General features: G+C 39.6%; 1 protein-coding gene across 1 annotated transcript; it reads left to right on the top strand.

Moving 5' to 3' along the window:
* The first annotated feature begins 132 nt into the window (after positions 1-132).
* ntn5 (netrin 5) lies at positions 133-25,289 on the top strand. The gene is made up of 7 exons (XM_088346980.1): positions 133-197; positions 18,316-19,715; positions 21,096-21,284; positions 21,676-21,825; positions 22,371-22,421; positions 24,203-24,283; positions 24,353-25,289. Exons 2-7 carry the CDS (start codon positions 18,326-18,328, stop codon positions 24,838-24,840), a joined length of 2,349 nt encoding a protein of 782 aa, XP_088203106.1. The 5' UTR covers positions 133-197; positions 18,316-18,325; the 3' UTR covers positions 24,841-25,289.
* The last annotated feature ends 761 nt before the right edge of the window (positions 25,290-26,050 follow it).

Genomic DNA, 26,050 nt, shown 5'->3' with positions numbered 1-26,050 from the left:
TGGGGGGGGCGATAATTAGGAATCTATTCTTTGCGCATGGCGTTGTTTTGTTGCAGTTCTTCTACGTATCTTCCTCTTGCTCCTCCTCTCCCCTTCCTCGCTTTTCCTTTTCAGCAGACGAGGAGACAGAAGCGTAAGGCCAGCCTGGATGTGAGAACACTTGGGTGGCAAAAGGACCATCTCGTTGGACGCACATGGTGAGATTTTCATTTTTTTGTGTGTGTGTGCAGGGTTGGGTAGGGTTACTTTAACTTGATTACTTTCAATTACTTTTGGATTACTCCAATACCAAATATGCTAATAAAAGAGAAAATAAACTAAATATGAATAAAATGATGACTCACAACACGTGGTAAGCTTTCTCACCTGGCTTTGATCTCTTTAATCTCCGGCAAAACGAACATAAAATGCGACAAAAACAAAATGAAAATCAATCCAAACAGCTTGCCAACATCATTTTTGCCGTTCCATGTATTCCGTTACTCCCCAAGCCTGCACAAAATGTAGTCATTTTAATCATATTTAGTTTCTTTTGTCTTTTATTAGCATATTTGGTATTGGAGTAATCCAAAAGTAAATGAAAGTAATCAAGTTAAAGTAACCCTACCCAACCCTGTGTGTGTGCATAGTTATTTTTTATTTAAATTTTGGGAACACAGGCAGGATCCGTGTTTTTGCAGAAGGATAATTAATTTATTCGGATGTATGAGAACTTTGATTTATTCCCTGACATTAATATATATATGTATATTTAAAATTATTCATTGTGTACCTTATGTTTGTTTGTGAAAGCGTGCGCGAGCTTCGTATTTTGCACAATAATTTAAAGCGCATAAAACAACAAAATAATACTTCCCTTTTTCTTAAAAATCCACGAGTCCACCATGCATAATTACAGCAATCCATAATTATTTAGCCGTTTTCCGCGATGATTATTCTGTATCGGTACAGCTCTGTAAATATTATCCTTCCCGGAATTAAAGAGATTGCGGTAAATGCGTGCAATTAGCAATGCATAATTATCCCCATTATGCTTTCTGATCTTCTCGCCAAAATCGCCCAAAAAAATGGAAAAGAAAATATAAGCAGATGGATCACTTTCAAGTACGAAACGACGTTTTGAGTTTTCTCTTAATGCGACTTGACAGCCTTAAACGAACAAATAAATAACGCTGCTGTTATTACCTCACCCGAAAAATATTTTCTATTATCTCTTGCCAGTCGTAACAATATTCCTAAACCATTTTTTTTATTATTAAAGGGCCAATGAAGTATCGAAAAGGGGCCCGGGCGGCTTTTCACATAAAATCCACGCGCGCGCGTGTGTGTTATTGCCATGCGTAATTTTGTGGGCAGCATGTGGATTTAATTGATAGCATATAGCGTCAAAATTCATCCATCTCCAGAATTGCAATGATATCATTCACATCTGTTTTTTAACATCAACCGTGAAGCCTCCGTGGCAGCCACACGTCCAACATACGGCCCGCAGGCCTGATCCGGGCCTGTTGGATGATTAAATCCGGCCTACCGTAAATTTTGGAGTATGTCAAAAAATGAAGAAGCGAATCTTTAGGGTCGTCAGGCTTTTTTTTTGGACAGACAAACAAAAATGGCGAAAATATGATAACAATGAATAAAGTACTACTTAGAAAAACTGTTTTCGGTGCCGTTTTTGTACCATTATCTTTTTGTGTGTCTACGACAAAAAGAATGATACAGAAATTCTACAAAAACATACTACAAAACTAATCCCCAAATTAAGTGCTTGAAAACAGAAACTTCATATATTATTTTACTTTCATTATAAACAGGAAATCATACAATAGAAATACTACAAACGGTAATACTACAATACCAAAATACCCCTTCAGGAATAGTACACCAGAAATACTTCAAAAATAACTACGGTCATATTACAAAAATAATCAAGAATTACAGCTAAAATATTACTTAAGGATATACTACAAAATTACTGGAGACATACTACTATGGAACTACTTCTACAAAAATACTACGAAAATATCACTACAGTAAAATTATTATACAAAAATACTGGGAAATATTACGACAGAAATACTATAAAAACACAAAAAACTTACTACAAAACTAATCCCCAAATTAAGTGCTTGAAAACAGAAACTTCATATATTATTTTACTTTCATTTTAAACAGGAAATCATACAATAGAAATACTACAAACGGTAATACTACAATACCAATATACCACTTCAGGTATAGTACACCAGAAATACTTCAAAAATAACTACGGTCATATTACAAAAATATATTCAAGAATTACAACTAAAATATTACTTATGGAAATTCTACAAAAACACTAATAACATACTACTATGGAACTACTTCTACAAAAATACTACGAAAATATCACTACAGTAAAATTATTATACAAAAATACTGGGAAATATTACAACAGAAATACTATAAAAACACAAAAAACTTACTACAAAACTAATCCCCAAATTAAGTGCTTGAAAACAGAAACTTCATATATTATTTTACTTTCATTTTAAACAGGAAATCATACAATAGAAATACTACAAACGGTAATACTACAATACCAATATACCACTTCAGGTATAGTACACCAGAAATACTTCAAAAATAACTACGGTCATATTACAAAAATATATTCAAGAATTACAACTAAAATATTACTTATGGAAATTCTACAAAAACACTAATAACATACTACTATGGAACTACTTCTACAAAAATACTACGAAAATATCACTACAGTAAAATTATTATACAAAAATACTGGGAAATATTACAACAGAAATACTATAAAAACACAAAAAACTTACTACAAAACTAATCCCTAAATTAAGTGCTTGAAAACAGAAACTTCATATATTATTTTACTTTCATTTTAAACAGGAAATCATACAATAGAAATACTACAAACGGTAATACTACAATACCAATATACCACTTCAGGTATAGTACACCAGAAATACTTCAAAAATAACTACGGTCATATTACAAAAATATATTCAAGAATTACAACTAAAATATTACTTATGGAAATACTACAAAAACACTAAAAACATACTACTATGGAACTACTTCTACAAAAATACTACAAAAATATCACTACAGTAAAATTATTATACAAAAATACTGGGAAATATTACGACAGAAATACTATAAAAACACAAAAAACTAATCCCCAAATTAAGTGCTCGAAAACAGAAACTTCATATATTATTTTACTTTCATTATAAAAAGGAAATCATGCAATAGAAATACTACAAAAAGAAACTACAAACGGTAATACTACAATACCAAAACACTTCAAAAATAGTACAGCAGGAACACTGCAATACACAACTACAGTAATATTCCAAAAATAATCAAGAATTACAACTAAAACATTACTAAAGGAAATACTACAAAAATACTAGAGAAATACTACTATGGAAATACTACTATGGAAATACTTCTACAGAAATACTACGAAAATATCACTACAGTAAAATTATGATACAAAAATACTGGGAAAGATTACGACAGAAATACTACAAAAACACAAAAAAGTTACTACAAAACTAATCACTAAATTAAGTGCTTGAAAACACAAACTTCATATATTATTTTACTTTCATTGTGAAAAGTAAATCATACAACAGAAATACTACAAAAAGAAACTACAAACGGAAATACTACAATACCAAAATGCCACTTCAGAAATAGTACACCAGAAATACTTCAAAAATAACTACGGTCATATTACAAAAATAATCAAGAATTACGAGTAAAATATTACTTAAGGAAATACTACAAAATTACTGGAGACATACTACTGGAACTACTTCTACAGAAATACTACGAAAATATCACTACAGTAAAATTATGATACAAAAATACTGGGAAATATTATGACAAAAATACTATAAAAACAAAAAAAATTAATACAAAACTAATCACCAAATTACGTGCTTGAAAACAGATACTTCATATATTATTTTACTTTCATTATGAAAAGGAAACCATAGTATAGAAATACTACCAAGATAAACTACAAACGGTACTACTACAATACCAAAATACCACTTCATAAATAGTACACCAGAAATACTTCAAAAATAACTCCGGTCATATTACAAAAATAATCAAGAATTACAACTAAAATATTACTTATGGAAATACTACAAAAATACTAGAGACATACTACTATGGAACTACTTCTACAGAAATACTACGAAAATATCACTAAAGTAAAATCATGATTAAAAAAAATACTGGGAAATACTACTATGGAAATACTTCTACAGCAATACTACGAAATTAAAATCATGATACAAAAATACTGGGAACTATTATGACAGAAATACTACAAGGTACTTCTTCAGAAATGTTATAGAAGAAATACTACAAAAACACAACCACGGCAATATTACAAAAATAATTAAGTATTATTATTATTATAAAAAATATTACTTATGGATATACGACAAAAATACTACAGAAATACTACTATGGAAATACTTCTACAGAAATACTACGAAAATACTACGACAGTAAAATTATGATACAAAAATACTGGGAAATATTACGACAGAAATACGACAAAGTACTTCTTCGGAAATATTATAGAAGAAATACTACAAAAATACAACCACGGTAATACTATAAAAAATACTCCAGCAACAACAATTCTACTATTGAAATACGGTTGAAATATTACAAAAACACTATAGAAATAACACATAAATACTACTATAGAAATCCCCCCAAAAAATAATGCAGAAATATTACTAATACTATATACTACAAAAATAAAAAGATAAGAAAGGGAAAAGAGTGAAAAAGAGGAAATAGGGGAAAGATTAAAAAAAACAGTAAATATAAAAAAAAAAAGAAATAAGGAAATAACAAAAATAATACTTTAAAAGAGCAAACATGATCTTACAGTGGAACCCTTTTACTATGTTCTATTTTTTCTGTTTTTGTGAAATAACAATTAAAATTATTCATAAAAGAAGGAAAAGAAGAAAACAAGCTTTTGAGGGTAGCCTTGGCAGCAAGATGGCAGCCAATTATGTCAGCTCCCTCTAGATGCTAATCTAACCAGTACTCGTCCACAACTGGGGTCGAAAATTAGTGAGGAAAAAATACAAATACTAATGCCATCATGTCATAAACATGTTTTGTGAGGAATACCTGGAATTTGACAATTTTACAGCTTTTCTTTATACATTTTTCGAAGAATAACAACCAATGGAGTCGTTTTCTGACACCACTTAAGTGTTAAAAAAAAAACGTCTTTATACGAAAGTTCATATATTTTCCTCAATTATTTAAATCAATTTTGTTTTTGTTTTGTTTTTAAATAAAGTTTTTTCTACCACCAGGAGGCGCTAAACTTGAGGTGCTCACACGTTTCCAGCATACGAGCTACTTACCAAGTCATATCATAATATTTCCCAACGAAAGAAATCAAATAAGTTTAAACGAAATCGAAATATCGAATACAATAGTAAACATTGTGATTCAATTCGAGATTTATCGGAAAAAATTAAATGTACTCAAACTAGGCAAACACAATTCTCGTTAGTAATCTAAAGTCCATTTATACCTTAAGAGTAATTCATTTAAGGCATATTGATGAACTCCAACATCATATATTTTTTTAAAACATGAATGGAAATTGGCCAACTTGGTGGTCGGGGCGCCCGCCCCAACACTGGAAGGTCGCCGGTTCGAGCCTCGGTCGAGTCATACATAAGACTGACAACATTGGTACCCGTCACTGCTCGATGCTCGGTATTAGGGGTTGGAGTTGGGGGGTTTGCTCACCCAATGACTCCGAACAACAGGTGTTGCAAACACATCGGTTGGGTTGAGCGAGGGGGCTGGGAATCCCCTCCTTTGTATCAATCTCCCTGAAAGGGTCAAGAATGTAAGGGATGTGTGTTCTTGACTCTAGCCCCCTCCTACTAAGTCCGCTATATACGTACATACACACATGAATGTAAATGCAAATATCTAACTTTAAATAAACAAAAAAAATATACAAATATTCTCAAATTAACATCATTTGGAGTTCTCCAATTTGCTACTGCTGCTAAGCAACATTGTGGTCTATGCTGAAATGTTGCATTTGACCGCGAGATTGCACCGCGATCTACCCCTACTACCTCGGTGATCCACCAGTTGATCACGGTGTATGTAATAAACACTGTGCCTTTAAGCCAGAGGTTGGGAACCTATGGCTCACGTGCCATATGTGGCCCTTTTTATAAGTACATATGGTTTGGAGATAAAATGGATCTTGAGCAATTAGTCATGTGCAGTCAAGGTGTCACACCAACAGACCCCCTTGTGGCTGTAAATCACTAAATATTCCTTTATATGGAATCAAATTTTAAAAAAATCTATGGTCATTGTTGAGACAGCTGATGATGAAAAGCCATAGAACAAACTTTAACCCAAAACAAAGGTTTTACCCCAAATCTCTAGCAAAACATCTAGATCAGGGCCCTCCAACCTTTTTACAGCTGAGAGCTTCTTTTTACTACTGAATAGAATAGAAGAGAATAGAATATACCTTTATTGTCATTGTTACAAAATGGGTTCAACATATTGTGACAACCAAATTTGACGTGGCACTCCAGTTTTCACATTTAACAGTGAGGATAATAGCGTAAAGTTTGGATTGCATTTCTAAAAGCACTTATCTTGTACTACTTACTCTGTTGTTATTGGAAGTAGGAAGAAGAAAGAGAAAGAAAGAGAGAGGGAAAGAAAGACAGAAAGAAGGAAATAAAAAATGAAAAAGAGACACAGAGAGAGAGAGTGCGAAAGAAGAAAACAAGAGAGTGAAAGAAGGAGAAAGTAACAGAAAAGAAAGAGAATGAGATAGAAAGAGAAAAGGGAGAAAGAGAACAAGATAATGATAGACAAAGAAAGAGAAAGAAAGGGAAGAAAGAAAACAGAGAAAGAAAAAAAGAGAGAGAATGAAAAAGAGAGAGAGTAAGACAGAGAAAGGGCGATAGGAAGAGAAAAAGAAAGAGAAAAATAAATAAAAGAATAAAAAGAGATGGAAAGAAAACAAAAAAAAGAGAAAACAAAAGAGAAGTAGGAAGTAGAATTAAATCGACTCGGTCGACCACTAAAAAATAATCATTTTACTGGAAAATCACAACAGCCCAGCACTGGTGAGCTATTTTCAGAACTGGTCCACAGCACATCAGCTGTCCTAAGGCCCGCGGGCACCACGTTGGAGACCCAATTTGATTGGATGATCGGTATGAATGGGCGGAGCTAGATACAGGGCACATACACACACTATTTCTCCTCGCCCAGCCCCGTCTGCACTGAAGGTAAATACGTTGGTATCTTCGGTTGCAGAATTTTGTGACATTTTTCCAAAATAACTCTGCTTGCACCTGGTTTTGAAACCATTATTTAGGACAAAATGAGCCTCAACACTCTTTAAGTAACTGCGGTATATTTATATGGGCATTATTATTCTTTCATACACACACAGTGAAATCCAATGTGCTGAAGAATTAGCTTTTGGTCTGGAGAGTGGATGTTTGTTGAATTTGGTCTTAAAATATATGGTGTGGCTCTCACTCCCCCCCAAAAAAATCTAAATATTTTTGCTTTTATTGCTCCTTGGGTCAAAATGGTTCCTGACCGCTGCTCTAAGCTCTAAAATGGTGGCCGGCACATAAATGATTGCCCCGCAAGCCATGACTTTAACCCAGGGGTGTCAAACTCATTTTAACTCAGGGGCCACATGGTAGAACAAACATTCTGTTGGGGGCCGGACTAGTAGATTAAAGAGAAAGAAAAAGAGAGATAAAGAAATAAGAGAAAGAGGGAGGAAAAAGGAGAGAGGGCTGGACAAAGAAAGAAAAAAAAGGGAGAGAGGGAGAGAGTGTGAGAAACAAGAGATAAAAAAAGAGAGATGAGAGGGGAAAAGAAAGGGAGAGTAAGAAAGAAATCCAAAGAGAAATAGAAAGACAGAAGGAGAAAAAAGAGAAAAGAAAGCGTGAAGGGTAGGAAGAGAAAAAGAGAAAAGAGAGAAAAGGAAAAAAGGAAGTGAGAGCAAAATAAGTTAAAAAGACACAGAGAGAGAAAGACAAAGAGCAACAGAAGAAGAGAAAAAAGAGACATAGAGAGTGAAAGAGACAGAGTAGGAGAAAAGGGGTGGAAAAGAATGAGAGAGAGAGAGAGAGAGAGAGAGAGAGAGAGAGAGAGAGAGAGAGAGAGAGAGAGAGAGAGAGAGAGAGAAATACAAGTACAGTGTATTTGTTCGAGGCACCTGGCTTTGGCAACATCAAGTTGACATATTTCAACCTGCAGCTTGTTTTTCTCTTGCGCTTCTCTGAGTGTTGTCTCGCGGGCCTGATTCAATCCCTTAGCGGCCCTGATCTGGCCCGCGGGCCGCCTGTTTGACACCTGTGCTTTAACCCATGTGGGCTAAAGTCAAGAGAAAGGACAAAAACGATCAATATTATCCAGCTTAACAGAAAATATCAATGTCGGATTTCATGTCGGAAGGGCAAAACCTTGAGGACATGCTAGGCGCTAATCCACTTTGTGTCGCTTCCACTAAAATTAGATCGTTACTGCCCCAAAAAAACCTAGCTCCCGGAATCCGCTACGCAGAATAACACCTACACACCAGCTCGGGAATGTGTTTTGTGAAAAACGGCTACAGTGTTGTATTTCGGAAGACAATTGCAAATTAAAAAGGTAGCAGAAGGGTTATGGGCAGTGTTCCCTCTAAGCTGCGCGCGTGCGCAATTGCACACTGCTCGCACATTCTCAGCGCACAAGAAAATCGAGCCAGCGCACAAAAATCAGGGCTCAAAATTACTACTCAAGAAGCGACTCAAGTCAAAACAGTGCATGAAGGTAAAAATACACGGGTTCCCCTGACGTTGTGTCCTAAATGCGGTATTTTGAAGTCGAGTCAGAGTAGAACGAAGTTGAGTAAAGTTAGTAGAGTTTGTCGAAAACCGGCTTCTTCGGCTCGGCTCACTAAAAGGAACTGGCTCTTTCGGGTCCTAAACGGCTCTTCAGGTTGTTTTTGCTTCTTTAATCCCAACACGACCAAATATTATGTAAAATTATGCACAAGGAGACTTAAAGGAGTGGGGGAATAGAACAAAAAAGAAAAAAATACCAAAGGAAAAAGTAGTGAAAAGCTGAGAAAAAAAAAAAAAAAAGGAAGGAAGAGAAAAAAAAGAAGGAAAAATTTAGAAAAAAGACAGAAAAAAAGAAAAGAAAGAAATGTAGGAAAAAAGTAAATAGAGAACAAAAAGAAAAAAGTAACAGCTCGGAAAAAATAAACACAATGAGATTTGTAGTCGAAAAAAAAACACGGAAAAAAGAAGAAAAAGTTTGTGTTGCATTCGAATAATTTCCAATGATATCAAGTGAATCTTGTTGCCAACATTGTACTTCCACTAAAAAATGTGATTAAGTACAGTTCTGTATCTTACAACTGACTAAATAAGCCCCCAAAAATGTTAATATTATGCGACAAAATATATCAGGAAATAAAAACGCTCAGACCCGTGGAAAATTACAGGGAACATTGGTTATGGGCCCCGACAGGTGCAGCGCACTGGTGCCTCTTCGCACGTGTTGGGAAAAATCGATTCGTACACATCGACCGTCAGTAGCTTCGACCGCGCCTTCCCCCGAGCATTTTTGGGGGTCCGTGACGAAGAATTTTAAAATATGTGGGACTCATCTGCTCACAACATTGAGAGGTAGCCGGCAGGGTCGGGTGCCCCACCCGAAACAAGTAATTAGTTACTGTTACTAGTTAGTAATTCAAACCCCCTGGACTACAGACACCCCAAAAGTAACTGAAACAGTTACAAAAAGCTAATTCTTCGGCACATTGGATTTCACTGTGTGTTTATGAAAGACTGATAATGCCAATATAAATATACCGCAGTTACCTAAAGAGTGTTGAGGCTCATTTTGTCCTAAATAATGGTTTCAAAACCAGGTGCAAGCAAAGTTATTTTGGAAAAATGTCACAAAATTCTGCAACCAAAGATACCAACGTATTTACCTTCAGTGCAGACGGGGCTGGGCGAGGAGAAATAGTGTGTGTGTGTGTGTGTGCAGTTATACAACTGAAATGCCCGCGGACCTGTTTTGAAAATAGCTCACTAGTGCTGGGTCATCGGGATTTTCTACTCACAATATTTTTTAGTGGTTGACTGAGTCTATCTAACCCAACTTCTAATAATTCACCTGGTAATAACATAGTAACAACATAGTAATAACACAATAATCCAATAAATCACCTGGCATTAACATAGTAACAACATAGTAATAACACAATAATCCAATAAATCACCTGGTATTAACATAGTAATAACATAGTAATAACACAATAAGTTATTATTTTAGAAATGCAAATGAAACTGGGTGTCCATTGGTAACAAACAATTGCTCCCGGCTCGAAACAGGTTCAGGGCCCCTGCTCTAAGAATAGCCATCTAGTTACAAAATATCAGTAATACTCACATTGAAACCGGCCCTCTAAAAATGCTTAAAAATAGCCGTGTAATAAAAGAAATAGAAGAAAGCGTGTAGACCAGGGGTCTCAAACTCATTTGAGGTCACATGGTAGTAAAACAAATCTAGCCCAGACCTGACTAGGAGATGAAAGAGGAAGAAAGGAAGAGAGAGAGGGAGAGAGAGAGAGAGAGAGAGAGAGAGAGAGAGAGAGAGAGAGAGAGAGAGAGAGAGAGAGAGAGAGGAAGAGATAGATAGACAGATAGATAGATAGATAGATCCTATCTATCTATCTATCTATCTATCTATCTATCTATCTATCTATCTATCTATCTATCTATCTATCTAGTTCTGAGTTCATGGGATCAAATCCAGCTACCAGCCTTCCTGTACGGAGTTTGCATGTTCTCCCCGTGCTTGCATGGTTCCCTGCCCTTATTTTATGTTTTTCTAGATATTGGTAGCGTGACTGTGGCATAGTTCCCTGGGGGATGAATAAAGTATCTATCCATCTATCTATCTATCTATCTATCTATCTATCTATCTATCTATCTATCTATCTATCTATCTGTCTATCTATCTATCTATCTATCTATCTATCTATCTATCTATCTAGTTCTGAGTTCATGGGATCAAATCCAGCTACCAGCCTTCCTGTACGGAGTTTGCATGTTCTCCCCGTGCTTGCATGGTTCCCTGCCCACTGCGTGAAGATTTTTTAATGCCATTGCATCTTAATCCATTCATATCATATTCTTTTTTCATGTGTGTCCCCTAACTTGAAGCATCCCGGTTGACTTTGAGGGCAAACAGAAATTAATATCGATGCTAACAGTAGTTAAAAACAGTCAAACAAGTGCAACTATTAAACATAATGTGCGAGAACAAAAGCTCTTAATATAAAACAGCATCAGTGGGAAATTGGGAATAAGCATCTTGTGATGATTATAAAACATTCAACTATTACTTTGGGACACTTGGAGCAATATCACAATTGAATAGAATACAATAGAATAGAATAGAATATACCTTTATCGTCATTATTACAACATGGGATATATTGTGACAACGAAATTGGACGTGGCACTCCAGTTTCACATTTCGTAGTGAGGACATAAGGAAAACAAAGAGATAAAGGAACAAAGAAGATGTTTGTACTGAGTGAATTGAGTGAAGACATGTGAGCTAAAAAGTTGATGTTATGACAGAACTAATACTTCATTTAAACATAAAATGAAACCAGAGAAGATATATTAGCAAACAGTTTAGTGATAAAAAATAATGTATATGGGACTTCGAACGACATTAGATGAATACATTGTAAATTTTATTTTAATATTGTGTTAATGTGTACATAATTTACATTGTCAGTAAAGGATTTTAACTATGGACTCACATATTCATCAACGTATTTATTCATTGTTTTTTAAAGTCTGTTTCATCATCAGTTACACAAAACACTTTTTCCCCTCGCTGTGCTTTTTTTGGTTTATTTATATCTTCCAGGCTGACTTTCTGTTTTCCCTATTTTCTCACAAACATTTGTCTCTGGTACCCTAAAGGTTGTGTGATAATGAGATGATAGCGGGTGCCTTTTCTTATGTCATCTACATCCCTAAGGATATGGTGATTTCACAGTGGATTTAGGCTTACAGTGCTTATATTATTTTGTTTGTTTGTTTGTTAGTTTATTCAACCAATAATCTTCACATAAAAATCATCGGAAATTGTCTCGTTGTCTCGGCTCAGTGAGAATTTTAAAATTTAACAATATTCAACATTCCGAATATAAAACAAAAAACTGAAATTACAATTTACAATTATTAAACATTTATTAGTATTATTATTGTTGTTATTATTATTATGCTTGCAGAGCCTGTTACGATAATGTCTCATCTCATCTCATTAGCTACACCGCTTATCCTCAGTAGGGTCGCGGGGGTGCTGGAGCCCATCCCAGCAATCATCGGGCAGTGGGCAGGGGACACCCTGAACTGGTTGCCAGCCAATTGCAGGGCAGGCTATGAATGTGCTACTGTTTATTAAAGCACTTGAATTTACGTTTATTATTTTAATCTACTTCTAATTTTTGGGGGGGTTTATTGGATCATATTTGGAATATTTAAACCAAGTTACACATATTTTGCTGAAAGTATTCCTCGTTCCCACAAAAATATTTGATATAGCTGATGTTATATTTTACTAGTTATTTTTTGTGGTTTGTGTGTTCTGTACAGCCCTTTGAGACTTTTTGGGATAAAGGGCTATACAAAAAAAATATGACTTGACTCGGTCATTGGCAGTGTTCATTTTACTTCAGAAAAGTGATGAGTCCAAGGGACTCGCATGCTCAAAAATCTATGGGTCCCAACAGAGATCCATGGGTCCCCAAAATTTAGTGTGCTCCATGCCCTTACAAACTGTCCTATTTTCCCTTACAAAATACATAAAAATCTTTTTTTTTTAAAACGTGTTTATTTATGTAGTTTATTATGTTATATTGTATATGTGTTTTCCTTATATCATATATATTGTTCATAAACGTTCTGAATGAGGTTTATTATAAAAAAAAGTTCAAAAATGAAGTCGCTTGGACGTTCACTGTAGAAGGAAAAATTTTCTCCTTTTATACTTCCTTTTTTTCTTAACTTCTTTATACAACCTAATCATTCGTAATATAATGCATCAAAGCAAGTGAGCCGTTTGAGAGCCGGCTCTTTAATGAGTTGAGCCGAAAAAGCCGGTTCTCTAAAAAGAGACGGACTTTCACTTCACAACTCGAACTCGAGATCGGCGTGCAGACGAAAACTCGAACCGCGAGACCAAAACAACAATGGCGGATCTGCCTGACGAAAAGTTTAGAGTGCGGTAAATCTTTGTTAAAAAATGATAATGACAATTTCGTGTCAAAAAAATTGATTTGACACGATGCGTCCCCAGCAAAAATAATGCGTCCAGGATGCAGGGACACGGGCAAACGAGAACACTGCATTGGGACCAATAATCCACAGGTCGGGCTAATTAAATTCCATTTATGTAAAATGTTAGACCTACCCTATTGACCAGCTCAGTAGCCTAGATGGTAGTGTGCCCGCTTTGAGACTGGGAGGTCGCTGGTTCGCGCCTCGGCCGAGACATACCTAATTGGTATAATGGCGGCGCCCTCTGGCTGCGGCTGCATCGACTCGCTACAACGGGTCAGGTGTATCGACATTTCGTTCTGTGTACATTGTTACAAAGAATGACAATACAAAGGAAATTATTATTTTTATTAATTATTTGAAATTTACTTACTAGCTTGGTGCGAACAAAAATTCAAAACAGTGTAGACGTACTGAATTGATTCTGATTTTACAGAAATGATCTTCAATGTTAGCCGTACAATGACAACCATCCAATGACTAGCTTGACAGAAACTTAACGTGAAGCTTTGTAGATGATCCGAACGAGCATACATTTACAGTAGATATGAATTGTCAAACAAGTGGTACTTCAGGACAAAGTGAGCAATATGATATAAGTTTTTTTTCACATGTATTATATTTTATGTCAGGACCAGAACGAAGACAGGACTCACTTGCGTGCGTTTCTTTTAGTTTTATTAGGAAGAAGGGGAAGGGTAGTATACAGGATCCGTAGATCGTTGATCGTGGGGAGCAAGTTTTTCAGACGCGGGAGTGGTATTTCCGTGGCGAGCGATGGCAGTTTCGAGAGCGGGGAAAAACAGATTGATGGCCGGGACGGGGGAGCAAAAACGTAGTCAAGTTCAGAAAAGGGGGTCGGAGCCGGGAATCAAACAGGAATCAGGACAGGAGAGAGTCAGTGTCGAAGGGCTTGCCTAGCGTGAGCTAGGTTCGCAGACGGACTGACAACAGGTGACAGGAAGACGGGGGTTTAATAAGAGACAAGCAGCCAATCAGCGTCCGCCAACGAAGCAGAGTCAGTTTCCTTGCGTCAGTAATCATATTTTCAATCATATTGCAGCGAACATCACAAAAAGACCAATTTACCTGAAAATAAAGAGGTAACGGTTTGAAGATCCTTCCCCAGAATATCTTTGGACGCTTCTTCTATCAATCAAACAAATGATCTTGTCATGCATCATTCTAAAAGTCATTTTTCTCGATTCATTTAGAAATAATCATGTTTGAATCACAATGTACATTTTACAGTTTCTCAGGGTATTTCCCCTTTCCTTTTACTTTTAAATCCATACAATGTGTAAAAGCTGAGACAAATAGTCATTTCCTCAAGAAAATTTTGAAATGGGATCGGACGGGAGCTTTGAGCAGGGTTGGGTAGGGTTACTCTAACTGGATTACTTTCAGATTACTCCAATACCAAATATGCTAATAAAATACAAAAGAAACTAAATATGAATAAAATGATGACTCACAACAGGTGGTAAGCTTTCTCTCCTGGCTTTGATCTCTTTGATCTCTGGCAAAACGAACATAAAATGCGACAGAAACAAAATGAAAATAAATCCAAACAGCTTGCCAACATCATTTTTGCCGTTCCATGTGTTCCGCTACTCCCCAAGCCTGCACAAAATTTGGTAATTTCATTCATATTTAGTTTATTTTGTCTTTTATTAGCATATTTGGTATTGGAGTAATCCAAAAGTAATTGAAAGTAATCAAGTTAAAGTAACCCTACCCAACCCTGGCTATGAGTAAAGAGAATTAAATCCTGTGTACGGTATGTAAACAGAAAAAATCTTACCCCTACTTTAACAGACATATTCTAGCTAGTTTATCACTAACATAATCTAAAAAAAAGCATAGATATGACATACCTGTCAAGCTCCAGGGCTCCATGCCCTTTCAAACTGTTGTATTTTCCCTTACGAAATACAAAATAATCTTACACCATATTCTTTTTCAAACGTGTTTATTTATGTAGTTTAACATGTTATATTGTACATGTCTTTCGTTATATCATATATTATGTTAATTAACATTTTGTTGTGAGATACTGAGTTGCTCGGCATGAATGAGGTTTATTATAAAAAAGTTCAAAAATGAAGTCGCTTAGACGTTCACTGTAGAAGGAAAAAAATACATGCAAATAGAGTTAAGTAGAATCATACATTTTCTTATTCAAATTATTCATTCATTTTCTGCATTGAATTATTGTTGGTAATATACTGATTAAAGGGATAACCACAAACCTGTCTTTTTTTCATTTTCTCCTTTTATACTTCCTTTTTTTTCATAACTTCTTCTTCTCATCTCATCTCATCTCATTAGCTACACCACTTATCCTCAGTAGGGTCGCGGGGGTGCTGGAGCCCATCCCAGCAATCATTGGGCAGTGGGCAGGGGACACCCTGAACTGGTTGCCAGCCAATCGCAGGGCACACAGGGACAGACAACTCACTCGCTCATTCACACCTAGGGACAATTTGGACCGGCCAATTCACCTAAAATGCATGTTTTTGGAATGTGGGAGGAAACCGGAGTACCAGGAGGAAACCCACGCAAGCACGGGGAGAACATACAAACTCTGCACAGGAAGTCTGGAGCTGGATTTGAACCCACGCAGGAGGTTCCCAAGACATGAACTGTGCCGCACATGCCCTAACCACTGCGCCGCCGTGCTGCCCTGTAACTTCTTTATACAACATAATAATTCGTAATATGATGCATCAAAGCAAGTGAGCCGTTTGAGAGCCGGCTCTCTTTAATGAGTTGAGCCGCAAAAGCCGGTTCTCTAAAAAGAGACGGACTTCCTTTCACTACACAACGACCACATAAAATCCGATGTTTAAGATGTGTATTTCAAATTCACTCAATCAACCCCACCTGTTGTTTTCAGATCAGAATGACTTACGGCGTTTTAATTAAGGTTCGGTACCCATCATTGACAAATTTGCGTTTTTCCGAACAGATTTTCTTGTACGTCGTACTCCTCTTAAAATGCATAATAAACGTACAAAAACATACAGGTTGACAGGTATGGATATGCTGACTCAAATTAACCTGGTTGTAACCATGAGTATAAACCTTAAATCAAGGAAGATTTGAACCCCCATGGATCCGTACAAAAGAATTTGTATTTTTATAGGCCTAGTGTGGTGGTGACCAGCTGTAAACATGCCCCAGGTTGTCAGCACATTCAGTATTCTCGCCAGTCTCACATAGTTGGCTCGGAAGATCATCCCTTACAGTTGGAGATGTTGATGTCATCAAGCCAGTATTTGCTTGTATAAGGTGACAGACTACGCAGCAAAGTCAAGCACACAGCTGGAATATTTGGGGTTCTTCCCCCTTTTTAACGGTTCTGTGTTTTTTATCGACCATACCACAGGGACAGGTGCACGGTCTTGCCCGGGGCAAACCCGGGCCTGGTCCCGTGTGATCGTCCCGTCACGGTTGGTTATTCCACTCCCTGATCCAGACGGTCCCTCAGGAAGCCTCATATTTTGTTTGCTAATTGAGCGGGATGACGAGCTGGGACAGACGCTCGGCCCTTTACCCTCCCGCGGGGTGAAAGGGGGGTTGCGCAGCCCATGCTGACTCTGCTGTCAGTGTCGGAGGCTTGTTAGGGCACCGTTAAATTTTGCTGAGAGCGAAGGGACCAGGTGATACATGAGCAAGGGAGTGTGGGGGTTGTAAAACCCACCCTAGAAGAAGCAAGGTGACGGACGAAAGAAACCGAGAATGGAAGACAATCCGAAGAGGAACTCCGTTTTGGGGTTCGGTGTTAGTTTTGACGACATTCCAAATGTTATTCTCAAGAGGATAACGTTCTGACAGTCGGATGAATTACGCTCGTCACCAGCTGGAAGAGACAGGATGAGATTTGCTCGCACCGGGGAAAAAAACAATTCATGTTTAGGGCTCAAGCGAGATTTCCAACTATAAATCATCTCCTTGCTACGCGAGCGTGACCGCTGCTTGTGTTGCGGCTTCAAAAGATCTGGAGTGCGCACACCCCACCCCGGTTGCACACCTGCGAACGGCGGCGGTTTGAGAAGAAAATAACCCATAAACAGGATGGATGCGCTCCAGCTCAGGGTTTGGCTCCAGCTGCTTGACATATTTTTTGGTCATTTCAGACAAATGCACCCTTCAGATGCATGCAGTCAGGAGAAGTTTGAACATGTGATTTGGGATTCTTGATGGGTTAAAAAGCTGCAGTTATACTAATCCTGGGAAGCCACCAGTGGAGGGCTACGGATTGGTAGACGCGTTTTTCGGTAGCTCAGACCTTACCACCGGAACCCACCCGCTCAGCATGTTGCCATCAAGAAAATATTATATATATACCACAGCCAAATCCCCCAAGTGGGAGGAGCTAGAGTCATTTCTGACTCTTTTTTTTTTGGGAGATTGATTCAGAGGAGAGGATTCCCAGCCCCCTTGCTCAACCCAACTGAGGTGTTGGGAGTCATTAGGTGACCAAACCCCCCAATTCCAACCCCTAATGCTGAACGCCAAGCAGGAAGGCAACGGGTACCAATGTTTAAGTCTTAGGTATGACTCGGCCGAGGCTTGAACCACAACCTCCCAGTCTCGGGGCGGGCGCCATACCCCCAAGGCCACCGAGCTGGAAAATAATCCAGAAAATAATTGATGCAATTCAGAAATCCAGCACGGAACTTTTCCTAGTCAAACAGTTTTGCTCTAACCTGCAAGTGGGGGGTAAACTTTGATTTATTTTGAAGAAATTGGCTACTGCCTTCCTTATAGTTTATATACCTTCCCAAAGACTCATTATACCTCTAGATCACACCTGATGATCCCCAAGTAATGTTTTCTAACACTGTTTTTCTTTTATCCCCAATAGGCTGGATGACATGATGTTTCGGGCCTTTTCCCTTCCCCCTTCTAGCTCTCCCTTCCTTGCTTTTCTTCTCCTTTATTTACTCCCTCGGCCACTACTATTTTCGTCACTGTCCCACGTACCACTGAGTTGGACTTCAGATCAGGATCTCTGCTACCACCCAGACGGCCGTCCTCGCCACTGTCTGTCCGAGTTCATCAACGCTGCCTACGGAGTTTCGGTCAACGCCAGCCATGCCATCCGAAGCTTTGGTTTTGACGGCAATGTGACAGCCTTGACAGACCTTCACAACCCTCACAACCTTACCTGCTGGCAGGCTCAAGGGGGGCATGAGAAAGGCGGTTGGGTCCTCACTGTGCCATTAGGTCGTCGCTTTGAAATCACCTACATCAGTCTTCAGTTCTGTTACCATGGAGAGCTATCAGACCCAATCTCAATATCCATTTTCAAGTCAATGGACTACAGACACACATGGAGGCCAATGCAACACTATTCCAGTGACTGTTTAGGGGATTTTGGCCTCCCCTCTAAGACAGTGGCCAAGACCAGACACCAAGAAACAGAACCTCTGTGCTCGGATCCGCGGCCTTTGCAGAAGCAGCGGGGAGGTATGGTGCTGGCGTTCTCGGCCCTTGATGGACGCCCTTCGGCACCAGATTTTGACTACAGTCCCACTTTGCAAGACTGGGTGACGGCTACGGACGTTCGGGTGGTCTTCCACCAAACATCTGCAAACACTAAACCGAATTTAAGCAAGAATAATGATGGTTGGACAAAAGAGGAACGAGCTATCGACTTTGTTGGATGGAGTCCTGGCTATGCTAAAGATCCAATCCCATCATTTTTTGACAGGGGCACAAAAAACTCTGAAAGGAGCATGCATAAGAAAGCAAACAAGGTTCGGGGGTGGGGTCAACACAAAGATGGAAACAATGTGACCAGCAAGGATAGCGGAGATACTTATAGCTTGGATGTTTCGTTGAAAAAGGTTGCGAGAGCTCGAAACCATGATCATAAGATGGACAACAAGCTCGGGCTCATTTGTCCAAATGGTGACTGTACTTGGACTGTGGAGGGACGCCACAGAAGGACCAAAGGGCGAGAACTGAGAAAACGAAGGAACAACCATCCCGACACCCGGCAAACCTCGAGAAACATGCAAGCGGCCCTACGAGCGCCCCCGACCGCACCCTCTCTCCCCATTCTGGCCCTCTCGGACCTACAGGTCGGGGGTCGGTGCAAATGTAATGGACATGCTTCCAAGTGCCGACGTGACGATGCGGGCCGAGCCGTGTGCTTGTGCGAGCATCACACAGCTGGCCCAGATTGCGACGTGTGTGAGGATTTCTACTTTGACAGACCCTGGCACCGGGCCACACCTGCGGACCCAAACCCTTGTGTCGGTGAGTCATAGACATAGTTTATGCTATACAATGTGGATACACACCACAACCACCAATAAACAGTTTTTCTGTTAAGAAAACAGATTAATACTTCTTATATTTTGTCAAGATTTAAGAAGGAAATTAAATGTTTTTGAGATGAAGTGTTTGAGGAGTATGTTAGGAGTGACAAGATTGGATAAATTGAGAAATGAAATTGTGAGAGACAGTACTGGAGTAGTCGTGGAACTGAGCAAGCGTGTGGATTAGAGAGTACTCGGTTGGTTTGGACACATGGACAGGATGGATGAGGAGCGAATGTTGAAGAGGATCTAAAGAGCAGAAGTCAATGGAAGGAGACCAAGAGGTAGGCCGCGATTGACGTGGATGGATGGTGTTATGAGTGGACTACAGGAAAGAGGTTTAAATCTAGTGAAAGTTAGAGCTATTGTTGGTGATAGGAAGGAGTGGAGAGGTGTTGAAAAAGGATAGTGGGATATTTGGGCGCGTTCTAAGGGATGGGCAGGGCACCTGTATGATGCAGCAGGGGTAAACCAGTGAAAGCTGTCGGGCCCTGCGGTTGAGCAAAAGAGTGTGTTGTGTCACCCTGACCCGAGTGACATGGGCGCTTTCTTGTGTCCCGTTTCATCTGGAGGGACGAAAGCATGACCAACTTAGCTGCCGAGGTGCCTAACTTGTTTGGGTGTTTGGGCATTTGGGTTGGCCATGGTCCAAAAACTTTTATGTGTGTTTTTTGCTATTTTTTCCCTTTTATTTTCTTTCTTATTGTATGTGTTTGTCTTGCTCTCGGTCACCCCTCTTGAGGGATTTGACCAAGGTAGATCAATAGATTATTTATCAAAATATGCCCATGAGTTGAATTCTCTGAATAGGAATACATTTCATTTGGTCACAACTTCAAACCTGTGGTATAATAGACCTCAATATTTAAAAAATATAACCATTACCGGTAGTTAGAACACATTACAATCTCTTCAGAGGTGGTCAAGAACAGGGCCGAACAAAGAGCAAACATAAATGAAATGGTCTGCATTTATATAGCGCTTTTTCAAGTCAATGACTTCCCAAAGCACTTTACAGTGTGCTTCACATTTCCCAATAGCGGCCTTGTATTGCAGCCATGTAAGACGCTAACCTGCTTATTGGGGGTATTAGGGGTTCAGTGTCTTACCCAAGGACACTTCGACATGTAACACGGACAAGCCGGGATTCGAACTGGGATCCCTTGACGAGCGCTCTACCTCCTGAGCTACTGCCGCCCCCGGTCAATAGGTTAACACAGCCGAAGTGATGTTTAACAGCACTCAACTCACTCGAGCAAACAGTTAGCCACTTAAGAGTCTTAATCATTGACTGCAATTCAATTTCCCTTTCTTTCAGCGTGCGAGTGTAACGGCCACTCCAAAAAGTGCCGCTTCAACATGGAGGTGTTCCAGCAGTCTGGACGGCGCAGTGGCGGCGTGTGCCTCAAGTGTCGCCACCACACCGCTGGACGCCACTGCCAGTATTGCCAAAATGGATACACTCGGGACCAAAGCAAGCCACTGCATCACCGCAAAGCCTGTCAACGTCAGTCCCAACTAACACGTGCGATTTTGTGCAGTATTTGTGCCAGATGAAATGCATACGAGTGCGTTTTATGGGCTGGCTTCGCTTGTCGGAGCGCATGGCTATTTCGGTCGCAGTGGCTTCCACCTGCAACCTGTAACCCTGACCATCGCTTGGCATCTGCTTTGCCCTGTGGGTCACAGGTCTTAAGTAGATGTCACTGACTAGCATTTTTCACTCGTATTATTAGTTGAGAGACTTACTGACCTGGGCTATACATTGCGCTAAAATTGATTTGTAGCAGAAACACCAGGATTTGGAAATTCATCACTAGAATAGACAGATGATCTGAAGCATGAACCACTGCGAATACAAATCGACATGATTCTATTGCTTGTGACTTTCCCCCTAGCATGTCACTGCCATCCTCTGGGAGCTGTGGGCCGTTGGTGTAACCACACATCGGGTCAGTGCCTGTGCCGACAAGGAGTGACCGGTCTCAGGTGCAACCGCTGCGCCCCTGGGTACAAACAAGGCACGTCGCCTCTGCGGCCCTGTGTCCGTAAGTGGTTCCAAAAACTGTCCGCTGAGCAAAACCTTCCGTCACCTGTTGCAGACTACAACACCGGACTCATAACTCTGACAGTGTCTGCCTGAAAAAAAAGCTCGTTTGTTTTTACTGTCAGACCGTGCTAAGAATAGCATTCATTAGCCTTCTGCCAGGCCTCTAAGTTTATGCAAGACACTAAGTTAAACCACACAAGGCATGACAAACAAGTGACATAAAACAAAAGGGGATCAACATTTATGTACCAAACATGACCAGAACAGGAGTCTGCTAGTGTCTGGCTAACATACTATGAAACACCGTAAACGGAAGAGGGACTTACTCGTTAAAATGGATGTCCCATTTTACAGATCTAGCTGGTGCAAAAGAGACTATACCTGGTCATAAATGTTTGTGTTTTTACAAGCGGCCTGGACAATGTATTGATGCCGCGCAAGTTCCTCACGCTCTCACCTTCCACAATGAGTTAGCACAAGATCTGTTGATCGTAAAAAAAGACCACACACACATGAAGTGTCTGACACCATTTTTGATTGCAGAGATTCAAGAGGTTGCTCCCACTCCCGTGTTCCAGCATCAATATGGCATTGGTGAGTAAATTTAAATTGACTGTGAACGTGGTTTTTAAGGTATTCCTTCATGCTTATTCTCACCGTCTCACTCCCACAGCTGTCTAAATACTTTGTCAAACATGGGCCACAAAAGTAAATATATAAGAGGATCCGTTTGGAACATTTTTTATCAACATCCTCTAGCTTGATGGTAACATATTGAAAAATGAAAAATGTCAAAACCGTTTTTTACAGCTTTGGTTATGCAAAACCAGGTATGGGAAATCCCAAATTATTACTTGAGAATGGCTCCTCAAACTACTCAACGATTTCACTTCACATATTCTGTACCTCGCTACTGTTATGCTCAACTTTGGAAGAATAGATTGTCGAAGACTCATCAATAAATAAAGTTTTGTGTCATGTTGACCCCAAGGATTTGTGTAGTGGCCCTTTATACTAAACATTTTCACACATACAGTGGAACCTCGGTTCTCGACCATAATCCGTTCCAGAACCCTGTTCGAAAACCGATTTGTTCGATCACCGAAATCATTATTCCCATTAAAAATAATGTTAATCGTGTTAATCCGTTCCAACACTCTGAATGTTTACCTTGAATGTTTAACGTAAACATCAAGCTAACCCAGGCTAATCGTACGTCCGCGTTATCGTAATCTTCCGTACGAAAGATTACGCTAACATGAACGTGTAAAAATAAAAAGATCAGGTCGTTTACAAGTCATTTAGCACCCGGGTCTCCACAACAAGTGGTGAGCGGTTCATTGGAAAGGGGGCTCCGTTCCAACACCCTGAATGTTGGGCTCCGTTTCAACACCCTGAATGTTTACCTGAATGTTCGACGTAAACATAATGCTAACCCAGGCTAATCGTACGTCCACGCCATCGTAATCTTCCGTACGAACGTGTAAAAATAAAATCATCAGATCGTTTATAAGTCATTTAGCACCCGGGTCTCCACAACAAGTGGTGAGCGGTTCATTGGAAAGGGGGCTCCGTTCCAACACCCTGAATGTTGGGCTCCGTTCCAACACCCTGAATGTTTACCTGAATGTTCAACGTAAACATAATGCTAACCCAGGCTAATCGTACGTTCGGGTTATCGTAATCTTCCGTCCGAGAGATTACGCTAACATGAACGTGTAAAAATAAAAAAAAGGATAAAGAAAAGAATTAGGAATAGGATTTCTTACTTTTGTGGTGGTTAGCAGAAGGCGCAGGTGGACAGTGGTGCTATCATTTCTTTCTTAAATGCAATAGTTGTACGCACTACTTTTCTTTTTTCACCTGTAGCAACTTTGCTGCTTGCACTGACTTTCTTGGGAGGCATAATTAGGGGCTAAAACACTTGGTACACCTATATTAAAAGCGAAAGCAAAACGAAACACGTCCGCACGCGATAACAGTTGGTCAAGAAAAGAACGATCTACACCCGTACGCCGCTCAGCATCGCATCCCTAGCGTACCCACTCACGCATTACCGGCGTTTGAACTCCGATTTTTTGACCGAACAGCGAAGCAAGAATTTTTCAAAATTTATGGTCGGACTCCGATTTGTTGGAACTGAGAGGCGTTCGAAAACCGAGGTTCCACTGCATTACAAAACAGTGTACAATGGGAAGGAGAATTCTGTGGGTTTACTTGTATTCCTGCTTGTCTCCTGGACTACAGCTAATGATGGTTCTGGGTTTGATGAGCCTCCAGTGTGGTCTTAATCCATCTTCCATGACCAAAATATCAAACATCCATTTGACCCAGAAACAGAGCAGTTCTATTGAAACCCTGACTGTCCCCCACAGATGAGGAGTGTGTGTCCCACTGCCGGCCTTTGCAAGGGAAAGTCAGAATGAACTTGGATACGTACTGCCTCAAAGACTTTGGTAGGTTGCTCCACCGGTCCCTGGTTCTCTTTGGTTTGATGAAAACATGATAAACCTCTGCTGTATTAGTGTTAAAGGTGCAGGTGCGAGGAATGGAGCGTTCAGGTCCCTGGTGGCAGTTCTCCATCTCAGTCCAAGTCGTCTACCGCAGCGGATCTCCCTCACGCATCCGCAGGGGTTCGCAGTCCCTTTGGGTCCCTGACCGGGACTTGGCTTGTGGCTGCCCTGCCCTGCAAGTGGGTCGGACCTTTCTGCTGGTCGGGGCCAATGAAGGCGAGAGGGGCTGGGCGCCGGACGAGAGGAGGCTAGTGGCCGACCGCTCTACGTTGGCTCTCCAGTGGCGGGAACACTGGAGCCCCAAGTTGAGGGGCTTTCGTGGGCAGGACAAGCGGGGCCGCTGCGCCGATATACCCCTCCACCAGCACAGGGAGGGTTCAGAACCGCAAACAGGATACATACCCCCACACCTGCGGACTGACACTGAGGCCGAAAGCTCGGCCGACGAGGGCTCGACCGTGCCGCCTCAACACCGGGAACCCCATGAACAGGGAACATGAACCCTTATATTGGTTTATTTTTAACACTCTTTAGAGTGTAGGACAGTGTGCATTATTTGACCACCACAACCAAAAACACATTTGAAAAACAACAAGGAAACCACACATATTTTTTCCTATTTTTGCCCAGGCTTTTGCTAGTTCTTGGTGTTTTGGGGTACACATAGCAGCAACTGGGGTATTTGAACTCAGTTGGGCATTTTTAATACGGTCTTAATTGAGACTCTACTCTACTTTTAACTTTTGAAGGACACTTCACACAACGCACCCCACCTTTGATTGTTTTTAATGAATAAGGTTTATTTTTAACACTAGGAGGCGCTAAATAATACACACTGTCCCTGTAACATCAGTAAATGCCTTCATGTTCTTGTTATAGGTATTTTATTGGAACTATTTGCATCATATTTATTGTTATCAATGCTATTGTAAATAAAATTTAAAGCGAGTGAGGCTCACTTGCTCATCATTTAGAGCGCCTTGTTGTTGGCTGTGAGTGCATAAGGTCACAAAACAAAAACAGAGTTGATGTTTGCAAGGGCATGGGGTGGTTTAGAACGCCTCATTGTTTTCGGTGATTGAATGCATGTCATATGGCAAACATGCCAGTCACGTCCACCCAACATACACACAAAGAGCTTGCCCCTCGTGATAGCATTTGCTGTGTGCTGTCTGCGGGCAGTGGAAATATAGGAAAAACTACATAGTCTATATAAGAGTTCTGCAACCTTTTCGGTGTGGAGTGCCACTTTCAAATTTCCTTGTAAATCAGTGTGCCACACCAAGATTAATGACTCGCAACAACATTTTTTTTATATTCGAAAGAAGCTTTAATTTTACGCCAGCATCATTCTGTCTACAACATGGATATACATTGAAATTGTATAACTGACCAATTTATCCGGCACTATTCTTGTTAATCAATAAACTAAAAAAAAATGTGAACAACAACAACCTTTTACCACAAGAATCAACCTGAATCAACCATTCTTCATCAGCATTGAAGTACAATCAAAAACAATTTATATGGACAGCTACCATACCAGTCATCAATGAAATTTTATTGCAGAAAATATCAAAACTTGAAATAACAGCAACAAGGCAGAAGGTTACTTGAAAATAAGTGCAACAGAAATAACAGCTGATTTGGTCGCAGATATAAATGGTTTTCCATGCTTTGCTATGCAGTGAGCAATGTGATAACTTCAGT

The sequence above is a fragment of the Urocampus carinirostris genome, chromosome 11 (genome assembly GCF_059441175.1).
Source record: "Urocampus carinirostris isolate Australia breed hairy pipefish chromosome 11, RoL_Ucar_1.0, whole genome shotgun sequence".
Taxonomy (NCBI): domain Eukaryota; kingdom Metazoa; phylum Chordata; class Actinopteri; order Syngnathiformes; family Syngnathidae; genus Urocampus; species Urocampus carinirostris.
The sequence above is the reverse complement of the archived record's forward strand: the minus strand, read 5'-3'. Positions and strand labels throughout refer to the sequence as shown.